At 34.9% G+C, this 11,967-nt stretch overlaps 1 protein-coding gene across 4 annotated transcripts in view; it reads left to right on the top strand.

The window, feature by feature from the left end:
- Nucleotides 1–11,967, top strand: part of LRRCC1 (leucine rich repeat and coiled-coil centrosomal protein 1) — a 36,308-nt gene that overhangs the window by 20,756 nt on the left and 3,585 nt on the right. For all 4 annotated transcript variants that reach the window (XM_032869104.1, XM_032869105.1, XM_032869106.1 and 1 more), the window contains 8 exons: nucleotides 1,905–2,109; nucleotides 2,804–2,943; nucleotides 4,630–4,831; nucleotides 5,223–5,408; nucleotides 6,179–6,353; nucleotides 7,256–7,419; nucleotides 10,995–11,203; nucleotides 11,294–11,431. In XM_032869104.1, the coding sequence (XP_032724995.1) occupies nucleotides 1,905–2,109; nucleotides 2,804–2,943; nucleotides 4,630–4,831; nucleotides 5,223–5,408; nucleotides 6,179–6,353; nucleotides 7,256–7,419; nucleotides 10,995–11,203; nucleotides 11,294–11,431 (1,419 nt within the window). The remainder of the gene's footprint in view (nucleotides 1–1,904; nucleotides 2,110–2,803; nucleotides 2,944–4,629; nucleotides 4,832–5,222; nucleotides 5,409–6,178; nucleotides 6,354–7,255; nucleotides 7,420–10,994; nucleotides 11,204–11,293; nucleotides 11,432–11,967) is intronic.

The raw sequence follows: 11,967 nt of genomic DNA, 5'->3' as shown, positions 1-11,967 counted from the left end.
GAAAGAGAGACCACAAGCAGGGGAAGCGTAGGCAGAGGGAGAAGGAGGCTCCATGCTGAGCAAGGAGCCCAATATGGGACTTAATCGAAGGACCCTGGGATCATGACCCAAGCTGAAGGCAGATGCTTAACCAACTGAGCCACCCAGGCATCCCCTTGATGAGCAAATCTTACCAGCTAATAACCTACTAGAAATGCCTTGTGTACATTGCTCATATGTGTCTTAAATCAATATGTCCATACTGTACTTATCTTGCTCCTTATTTTATATTCTCTGTCCTAATGAATATTGTCCCATCCAGTCAGCCACCAAAACTAGCAATTCAGGAATCTTCTTTTTTTTTCCTTTCTTGTTCTATCCCACAACCAGTTGGTATTGCTGTCTTTTTTATTCTGTTTGTTAAAAGAGGTTGAACTATCTTTTACTGTCACTTTAGTTTAGTCCTGTATCTCTTGCTTAGAGGATTGCTTTAATTCTAGTGATCTGTAGTCACTCTGTTCCCACCCACCGTCTAGTCCACAGAATAAAGTCCAATATGCTTCATATAGTATACCAAACTGGAGTTGAGAGAGTGAACAAAGGAAGACCAGTTCGGAGACTACTCTCAAAGGAAGAGGAGAGATAATAAGAATAAGAATTAGAGAAATGGCTAGTATAGAAGCTGATGGATATATCGACTTTTTTAAATTATGGCTTGGGAATTACAGCAGATACATATAGGAGTGGCTACCTAGGTTAGTATTTTTTCATGAGGCTGTCTTTGCTATTTGTTGTCCCATTTCCAAATGCTAGACTTGAATTCTATTATCATTCGCCTCCCTGCTTATAATATTGGTCTAGAGATGAACACCTAGGGGTACCTGGGTTGCTCATTCATTAAGCAACTGCCTTTGGCTCGTTAAGCATCTGCCTTCAGCTCAGGTAATGATCCCAGGTTCCTGGGATCAAGCCCCGCATCAGGCTCCCTGCTCAGCAGGAAGCCTGCTTCTCCCTCTCCCATTCCCTCTGCTTGTGTTCCCTCTCTTGCTGTGTGTGTCTCTCTCTCTTCTGTCAAATAAATAAATAAAATCTTTAAAAAAAAAAAAAAAAGATGAACATCTGACCCAGGCTGGGTAAACATAATGCCTTAGTCCTCAGAGGTGTTAGAATGTGAGCCCAGGGGCGCCTGGGTGGCTCAGTGGGTTAAAGCCTCTGCCTTCGGCTCAGGTCATGATCCCAGGGTCCTGGGATCGAGCCCCGCATCGGGCTCTCTGCTCAGCAGGGAGCCTGCTTCCTCCTCTCTCTCTGCCTGCCTCTCTGCCTCCTTATGATTTCCCTCTGTCAGATAAATAAATAAATAAATAAATCTTTAAAAAAAAAAAAAAACAAGAATGTGAGCCCAGGGATATTTGTAGCTTTTTCCTTCTCTCCTTCATACTTTACAAGCAGCCCTACTGTAGGAGAAATGGAAACCAGCTTGTAGAGAATCACAAGATGAGAATCCTTATGGTCTTCGTGGCTTCAGTGGTCCCTCATGGTTTCAGTGGTCCCTCAGAATCATCCCCCCCATCCTCTGAATTTGTTATGTAGGTCAATAAATTCTCACTTTTAATTTCAGTAGTTAAAGAGTTTTCAGTTGTAACCAAAGGGCTTAACTGATAGAAAGCTAAAATCCGTATTTTGTGTCTGGGGAAGATATAGGGAAGTCAAAGTTGACTTTCAGTCATCTATTTATATATCATTTCTCTCTTACAGCTTTATAACTGTATCCATGTCTGTTCCCTCTCCTAGGTGCTGGACTCCTTGAAGGCACAGGCTTTATCTTAATCCATCTTCTTTGCTCTTAAGCCCTTTAATATTAACTACATTTTTATCCTTTTGTATGTATAATACATACTTAAAGTCACATTTGATTTCTCCTTTAGGCTAAGGGAAATTATTTTTAAAGAGAGAAATTCCAAAGTACAGCTCGAAGTTATGGTTCACAAACTTCAAAATGAAATTAAAAAACTAACTATTGAGTTAATTAAAGCAAGAGATCAACAAGAGGATCACATTAGACACTTAAGAACTCTGGAAAAAGCATTAGAAAAAATGGAGAGACAAAAAGGGCAACAGCAAGCAGCACAGGTACTTCTCCCTTTTAATCTATCAGTCATATGAGTTAACAAAAATTCATAGTTGTTTCTTGAAACAAGTTATATTGTTACAGAGTAAACTTAAAAGATTAGTGTATATGCAAAAATTAATGTAAACATAACAATTCCTGTGGATTTTTTTTTTCTTTTTGAAGATTTTATTTTTGAGTGCTCTGTACATCCAACATGGGGCTCAAATTTACAACCCTAGAATCAAGAGTCGCGTGCTGTATGTACCAACTGAGCCAGCCAGGACCGACGGACGCACACACACCATGCCGCCGCCCACCCACCCCTCCACCTTCCCGCTTGGAATTATTTCTGACTAGCCCTCACAAAGCAATTATAAGAATAGTTGGTGGAAATAGTGTGGGTTGTTAGGCTTATATTCTGAGAGCCAGGTTTTAAAAGTCTTTGGGGAGCCTGAAGATTGCATTTTCATACTTTCTGAATGAAAATTATTGAGATCTATGATGTAATTAAGCTATAGATAATGCTAGTGTATTTGATGCTTCTAAGGCTATACTTTATGTGACCGTAACATCATTAATTTAATGAATATTCAAAATCAGCTTAGTCACCAGTTCCTATTATTGAAAAGGCACTTTTCTTTGGCGAACTGGCGTTAAAATAGAAGAAGCAGAGAGAGTATTATCTAAATACTGTAATGGTGTATATTTACTTAGATGCGACTAATCCAAGAGGTGGAGCTCAAAGCTGCCGCGGCTGATACCGAAATAAACTTACTTAGAACTTCTCTTCATCAAGAAAAGGAACAAGTACAGCAACTTCATGAACTTCTTGCATTGAAAGAACAAGAACACAGGTAAATGAAAAATATATCCGGAAAATAATGACTTTTTTTTTTTAAGATCTTATTTTTATTTATTAGAGAGAGAGTGTGTGTGTGTATGTGCATGCAAAAGCACATAAGTAGGGCGCGGGGCAGAGAGAGAAGCAGACTCCCCACTAAACAGGGAGCCAGAGGCGGGACTCAGTCCCAGGACCCTGGGATCATGACTTGAGCCGAAGGCAGATGCTTAACTGACTGAGCCATCCAGGCACCCCAAGTGATGACATTTAAAAATAGAAAAAGAAAAGTTTCTTGGTCCCTCCTTACCCTACTCCCTTACCTAAAACTAGACAGATTGATCAGTGGTGAAATCTAACAACTGGTTTGTGAAAAATAACATGTTTATGTATGCATTAAAATCAGTATTACATTAAGAACTAGTAGCTTAAAAACCAGTAGGTGGCTTTATGGAGGTTAGAGCTTATAACAATGAAGCTTATTTTGTATTTTTCCAAACACAACCAAAAGTTAGTCATTGTAATACAGAGAAAACTGTTCTAATTGACCTTCAAGTAACTGCCTATTAAATTAATTAGTAGTCTTTTTTCCTCTAAAGTGCAGGAGTCAACGAACTTTTTCTGTGAAGGGCCAGATTAAAAAGTCTGAAAAATATTTCAGACTTTTCAGGCCATACCAAACTATATTTGTGTAGTAAAACAAGTAGCCATAGGGAATATGTAAATGAATGGGCATGGCTGTGTTCCAATAAAAGTTTATTTCCCAAAAAAGAGTCTCAGGCCAGATTTGGTTCATAGTGTGCCGGCCCTGTTCTGTGGAATCCACAATAATTTGAATACTTGCAGCTAGTTATCTACGCTACTGCCCTACCAGTTGAACTGTGTATTTGCCATGGTTAATTCTGTTTGTTCCCAAACCTGTTTTGTTTTTGACCTTATATAAATGAGATTTTTAATGTATAAATTAAAATTTGATGTGCTGGGGAAAATTGTCATCATATGCAGGGGCAGAACGACTATAAAAGATTGGGGGAGATAATTGTAAAAATCTAAAATTTTGCACTTAGTTTCCTTTAGAAATATCTTTTAACTTTTTGTCCTAGTTTAAAGAAATATAAACTAGAAATAATGGATTTTGTGTTATGGGTTTGACTTACTCAGGAAAAATAGTGGAGAACTCTAAAGAATGAACTCACATTTAAATTTAAAAAAAAACAAAAGCAAAAACCTTACCCTGTGTATCAGAAGATTGGTAAATAATTTCACACTTCAACTGATTTTTTTTTCTGTTAACCAACCACCAGTAATGGTCAGACTGTATTAGTTGTATGTCAAAGATTCAGCCAAAGTAGAGGATATAGTGCAGGAGAACTTCGCCTCTCCAAATGCACCTAAAGAATTTTAGAAGTCATATAATGACTCTGGACTATCTCAGTGTAGAAATGGCACACTCCTTTTATCCCCATCACCACTGAATATACAATCAAATAATAGTCATATCTCCTTCCTCTACTATCCTGTGCCAGTTTCTCTGCTCCAAAGTGAGGACCTGATTTTAAATTAACAATAGAAAAAAATAGTAATAAATAAATTAACAATAGAGAATATAGACTATTTTAACAGCTATTTAAAAACCTTGAAAGTTTTTCTTTGTTTTCAGGTGAATAAGTATCCTGTGATTTTTATTTGTTTTGCATTCCAGGAAAGAACTTGAAACAAGGGAGTTTTTCAGTGATGCTGAGTTCCAGGAAGCCTTAGCTAAAGAAGTAGCTAAAGAAGAAAGAAAGCATGAGCAGGATATAAAAGAATACCAAGAAAAAATTGATACATTAAACCAACAATATATGGATTTAGAAAATGAATTCCGTATTGCTCTAACTGTTGAAGCCAGAAGATTTCAAGATGTAAGAATTGGCATCTAGCTTTTTATTGAAAACAGAATCAGCAAGATATGGTTGGATGAGATAGTTTATAAATCTAGCTCTATTTACACATTAGTTTATGATTTTAAGCAAATTACTTAAAATTATTAGCACCTTAATTTCTTCACATAAATAATAGCTACTCTTCAGTGCTGTTGCAAAAACTAAGTGAGATTATAAATGGTCAAGTAAAGAGAGCACTAGAATAGGAATTGGGCAGCCTGAATTCTTCTATAACTGTAGAGCAGGGATTGGCAAACTAAAGCCCAGGGCCTATTTTTGTAAATAAAGTTTTATTAGAACACAGCCGTAGAAACAGATAGTTTCTATTTATTTGGAGAACTGCTATTTATAATGCAATTTTGAAATATAGGTTAAAGATGGTTTTGAAAATGTTGCAACTGAGTTAGCAAAGAGCAAGCATGCTCTTGTTTGGGCCCAACGAAAAGAAAATGAATCTTCCTCTTTAATTAAAGATCTGACCTGTATGGTGAAGGAGCAAAAAACAAAACTTGCAGAAGTTTCGAAATTAAAACAGGAAACAGCAGCAAATTTACAGGTAAAACACTGTAACATTTTATTTCCTTTTTAATTTTTTATTTCATAGTCTCAATTTAATTTTTATTTATAATAATTTTAGAAAGTAACACAATTATAAGCTTTTAAATAATGCTGATTATATATATTTGAGGTGTATGAGAAAAGTAATAGAAGTAGATTAAACCATGATTTCACAGATGGTATTGCTTACACTAAAATATTTATGTAAAATAAGTGAATTTAAGAAATGTCCTAGGTAAATAGGTGCCAGTTGTATAGTGATACAGCAAAAATTATGATGGTGATACTCAGATGGTATCCTGAGTTTGGAAACACCATGCGAATTGCTGATAATTTTGTGGTGATAGTAGTGGTTTTCAGATATACATAGCTGTAATAATTTTTATGTTTTAGTGCTGTTTTCTCAATTTCAAACATTAGTGGTATTTTGCCCAAGAGAACTTAATTCCTAAAAGTGTCCTTTAGATTATTGATATAAATGCTGGTGAAGATTTTTGAGTATTCCATGCATGGTTACTCTTTTAACTGATACTAGAATAAAATTCAGGGTTTTTAAAGGGATAAGCTCTTAAATTTTAACTTTATTTCATGACCTATAACTGTTTTTAATAAATTAAAACTTTTTCTGATGCAAAATGTAGGAGCATTTACTATATATCTGCTTAAATAACATCTTTTCTCATAAAATGCAAAAAGTAAAAAATAAGCACTTAAATGTAATAATTACTTTGCTTTTTTTCCCCCCTCAATGTTTCTGGGGGTGTACAGAATCAAATCAACACCCTTGAAATCTTGATTGAAGATGACAAGCAGAAGAGTATTCAAATAGAACTTCTCAAGCATGAAAAAGTCCAGCTTATTTCTGAGCTAGCCGCCAAGGAATCACTAATTTATGGTTTAAGGACAGAAAGAAAAGTATGGGGACATGAGCTGGCACAACAGGGTAAAATTTTCATATTTTCAAAGTGAAAATAGCCCATTCTTCTAAACCAACAGATCTGAGTATTGAGAAAAGGAAGGGCTTTTTAACCTTGCCTAAGACACACCAAAAAAGAAAGTGACACTTTATATGGAAGTATGAGTAGGCATTTGCCAGCCAAACAACCAAATGGAATGTCTCCTAAGATGCCAGTTTATTACACTAGTTAGGAAGTTACAGCTCTGATTTTGTTGTTGTTGTTGTTGTTGGTTTACTTCCCAATATAATTTGGTTACTTTTCTGGACAGGTATACCTTTACAGTGCTACAGCTAACCAAGTCACTGAAATAATTCTTTCTTAGTGCTTTTAAATTATTTGTATAGTATGCAGTATTCAGTTTTTTTCTAAAAATGTTAGTAACACTTACTGTGTTATGCATGGAAAAATGTGAGATAGTATATGAATGATAACCACCTTAGGTTTAGGTAAGTTTACTTTTAGTCTCCTTTCTTTTCCTGTCACTATAAAGCAAGAGCTAGACACTATTATTTGGCATTTGTAGATGGACAACTTTACAAATTACAAATAGGTAGATGTTGGTTTTAATGGAGAATTGCTCATTTGTCCATTCCATATAAGAATCTTGAATATGATTTTTTTGTTTGAATGCCAAAACTTGACCAATTAAATATTACATGTCGAGTTACTTGTTCTTGATTTGTAGTTTTAGGTTTTCCAAATAGCCACAGGTGTTTAAAAGACCTTTTGGTTGTCTTCCCCTTTCCTTTCTATTATACTTTATATATTTTGGTTTTATTTTTACAGTTTTTATTTACCGTATTACACATTGTTAGATTAGATGCTCATAAAATACAAGTCTTCCAAGGTCTCTTAAAGTTTGTTACTGATGATGTTTATTTCTCAGGATCAACTCTAGCCTTAGATCGTGGGAAATTAGAGGCTCAGATTGAAAGCTTATATAGAGAGAATGAGTCTCTGAGAAAGGCAAATGAAAGTGATAATGACGCATTAAGAATTAAGTGCAAAATCATAGAAGACCAAACTGAAACCATTACAAAATTAAAAACCGTAAGTTTGATACTTTATTTTGGGAAAAGAACATGTGGCAAATTTATAAATTAGTGGGTCAAATTATCAAATAAATATCTATCTCAATGAATCCAAACTATTGTTTAATTTGGACAGATTGTCATGTGTTTCCTTGTATGATATATACCCTTTGCCTTTTAAAAGGACTGTATGGCTTTTATTTATTAATTTTAAATTACTTTTACCTCAAAATTTTATGGGATGATGTTATTATGGCCTGTGAAATAACTAGAATTAGTGTCAATAAAGGGTTGGGAATCTTAAGAAAATTCATGTTTTATATCTTCAGAATATCCTTTAAGAGCCTTGTTTAGGATGTTCCAGTATTGCTAAACCACATCTCAGAATTATGACAAAACCAACTATTCTATATTTAAAAATATAAATTGTTTGTAAAAGATGCTTTCCCAGGGGAGACCATGTTTTTACCCTCTTCTTCAATATTGCCTTTCTTAAGAGAGATACTAACAAGATTTCTTATCTTGAGCACTGAATCAAATTTTGATCTCCAAAATTTTCTTCAAGAGATTGTCTCTTAAAGTATAAAAATGGAGAAAAGAGTTAAGAATCTTCTAAATGAGATTATCACCCATTAAAGAACTCATTCTTCAGAGTGGCTATAACTGCCTAAGATTTCTTTTTCTTTTTCTTGGTCATTTTTTAAAAAATTCCTTGGGAACTTTATCAAGTACAGAAAATCAAGATTTATCACCATGTTGCTATATCCATAGCTAGATTTAGGCTATGAATGCCTGAACTATACCACCCTAAACAATTACATCAGTATTCCCTCAATGGAGATTGGTTTACAGTGTATCCAAAAATTCAAATATATATGTCATATATGCCAAGCAGTAGGGAAAAATCACTGAAATTTTCTTTTAGCAGTAAACCTTTTTTCTTGTTTTAAAAATCTAGCCAAGCATATTTTCCTTTGAGTTAAGCTAAATACAAAACACAGAGACTCGTGATTTACTTTTAAATTTCACAAGGTAAAACAGATGATGCTCTGGGTGTAATACATTGTTACTGACAAAGCTACTTCCATGGAAGACTGATGCCTTATTGTCAATCTCTGAGCAGGAAGGAAATGACTAGTCATGAATGATAACGATCTGAAACACAGAAGAGTTTTGATTTTAGGTTTTTGGTTTTTTTGTTTTGTTTTGTTTTGTTTTTTATTTATTTATTTGACAGAGATCACAAGTAGGCAGAGAGGCAGGCAGAGAGAGAGAGGAGGAAGCAGGCTCCCTGCTGAGCAGAGAGCCCGATTCGGGGCTCGATCCCAGGACCCTGAGATCATGACCTGAGCCAAGGCAGAGGCTTAACCCACTGAGCCACCCAGGCGCCCCTAGGTTTTTGGTTTTTTTTTTTAAAAAGTCCAGCCCGTCATTTTTTTCCCCACAATTTACTACATTTATTCTAAACAACATTGCATCAGCCCCAAAGATACGAGTATTAGTGGTGCCTTCCCACTAATCATACAGCATAGAGCGATAGTTTGGCCTAATTTCTTTCAGCAGCATATTCATCATCGCTAATACCTAAAATAGATAATGACCCTAATTCATTGTTAAATTAGAATTGTTCATAAAATAGAAATTCTCTGGGTCTTTGAAAGTTTGTTATTGGTAATACTGTTTCTCAGACTTGTCTCTAGCCCCAAATCATAGGAAACCAAGGATTCAGATTGAAAGTTTATGTAGAAAGACAAGTCTGCAAAACAAAGTCTGACAAAACAGACAAAACAAGTCTGCAAAAAGCAAATGAACATGATTAAGATGTTTGATGTTTTCACTTTGGGGTTTGATAATTTAAATAGATTCTGTAGTTAGCTTCTGATTATGGAAATCAGAAGCAGAAATTTTTTTAAATTCTTTTTCCTCCTCATATATTGTTTTGGTATTTTTCAGTATATATGGCTTACAGGACTCTCTAATGATGCAATGTTTATTCTTTTTTATTAATAGGATTATTTCATAAGACTCTTCTACTCATTAAGGGTTTCAGAGAGTCACAGGGAGAAAATAAACAATTCATGACTTTTATGAAGATGTTGGTCAAGAATACAAGACTACCCGACGTCTTCACTTAGAGTTTTTAGATATGTAACACACTGAGGAATTAAACCACCTCCTTCTAATACGTATGAATACATACTTAAGTTACCCTTTTCCAGTATTTGTTTGTTTGCCTCCATCTTCCCAGAAGGAAAAGGGGCAAGGTGGGCCAGAGGAAACGGGGTTAAAAACTACCCTGTTTCAGAACTACCAATTTCATCTTTTTCTCACTCACAGAGACTAGTATCAGTAGACGGTATATAACAGAGCTATCCCAGACATCCAGGCATGCCCACATAAAGCAAACAAATGTTCACTGGAGTAAATAACTTATATGAGGCCTAGTACCTGCACACTTCTAACAGTACCTATGGTGGTTTTGATTTTTCATTATCGTCTGATTTTTAGTATGTAAATACAGGATAAAGTCTGGCTCGTGGCATAGAAGATAGAATAAAAAATGTTTTGAGAGGTATAAAACCTGTTCTTTTTTTTTTGGTTTGTTTGTTTTTTAGATTTTATTTATTTGGCACACAGAGAGAGAAATCACAAGTAGGCAGAGAGGGGGGGAAGCAGGCTCTCTGCTGAGCAGAGAGCCCAATGCGGGACTCAATCCAAGGACCGTGGGATCTTGACCTGAGCCGAAGGCAGAGGCTTAAACCACTGAGCCACCCAGGCGCCCATAAAATCTGTTTTTAATGTGGCATTTTAATAGTGATAAAACTGTACTTTATTTTGAAGTAAAGTATTTGCTCATCCTGATGCAGAAAGCACTTCTGTTTAGCACAGTAGAAATAGCAGTTTAATTTGTGCCATGACACATACTGTGAATATCAGTCTTTGCTGTATCAGTCATCCACTCAAAGAGTTTTTTTCTGTCTCTGTCATGAAATCTTTTCAAATGTGAAATTGTGGTAATTGAAATTTTTATTGTGCTGCTTTCTTTTCCTTCTCTCTCTCTATGATTGATAATTGCCTAATTTACTGAAATAAAAAATGTGAAAGGAATAAAATTTTTTATTTTTCTTAGTAACACTTAAAATAGTAATGATGTTTCTTACTGATTATGATTTAAAAACATCCTGAGGAGCACCTGGGTGGCTCAGTGGGTTAAGCATCTGCCTTAAGCGTATGTCCTATAAATCTCTTTGAAAACACTCAATAAACATTCAATTTTTTTTTTTTTTTAAGATTTTATTTACTTAGTAGAGAAAGAAAGAGCACAGGCAGGGGGAAGGGGCAGAGGCAGAAGGAGAAACAGGCTCCCCGCTGAGCAGGGATTCCCAACACAGGGCTTGATCCCAGAATCCCAGGACCCCTGGTATTGTGACCTGAGCTGAAGGGGGATGCCTAACCAGTTGAGCCACCCAGGTGTCTCTCAATTTATTTTTTTAATTTGTAGTTTTGAGAAAAATTTTAAACCATATCTAATTAATTACAAAATGAGACATTTAGGGTTAATAAAAGTAAAGTGCTGATTTTTTTTCCTTCAAGTGTGTACAAGAAAGAGAAGAACAAATCAAAATATTACAAGAAAAGATCACTGAAATACAAAGATGTACTCAAGAACAACTTGATGAGAAATCTTCACAACTGGATGACATAATTGAAAAACTGGAAAGACACAATGAAAGAAAAGAAAAACTAAAACAACAGTTGAAAGTAAAGGAATTAGAACTTGAAGAAATTAGAAAAGCTTACAGGTATCTGGTATTTCCTGTTGAGAAATAAAATGTGGCTAAATAATTTCATATAACCAGTTTTATTTTTTAAATTGTTTCTTTTTGTATTAGTACACTTAATCAGAAATGGCATGATAAAGGAGAGCTTCTAAGTCATCTTGAAATGCAAGTAAAAGAAGTGAAAGAAAAATTTGAAAACAAGGAAAGGAAACTTAAAGCAGAAAGAGACAAAAGTGTTGAACTACAAAAGTAAGCACTGAGTCCTAGAGTATGTGGGAGATCTTTAAACATAAACACTGAATTGGAATGGGTGAGATAATGTAAAAAGAAGGACAGAGGAAAGGGTTAAACATGTGTTGGACTTAGTTATTTGCCAAGTACTTTACTTCCATTCTATCTATAAAATGTAGATAATAGTTCCTACCTCAAATGTTTGATGTGAGGTTTAAATTTTGTATATATATATATTTATGTGTATATATATATGGCTTATATGAGTTAATTAGTACTTATTGCCTGACACACAGTAGTTGCTGTGGAAAAATATTATATTCTATAGAAAGTTTTAATTGATAATACAGTTACGTGTACCTATTCCTCTTTGCTTTCAACTGCGCTAATTCAAGGACCTTGGCTTGAAGCCTATTGTAATTTTCTCTCTTGCCTGTCACAATTTGGAGTATTTTCAATCCTAAAAGAAATGGCATTTCCTATAAATAGCAGTTTCTTAACTTTAATATAAATCATAAAGCCTGATAGTTTTCAGAATCTCTTACATTACATTA

Source organism: Lontra canadensis, unplaced genomic scaffold (assembly GCF_010015895.1).
Source record: "Lontra canadensis isolate GAN:19392208 unplaced genomic scaffold, GSC_riverotter_1.0 scaffold37, whole genome shotgun sequence".
NCBI classification, from domain to species: domain Eukaryota; kingdom Metazoa; phylum Chordata; class Mammalia; order Carnivora; family Mustelidae; genus Lontra; species Lontra canadensis.
This window is presented reverse-complemented; position numbering and strand designations above follow the sequence as displayed.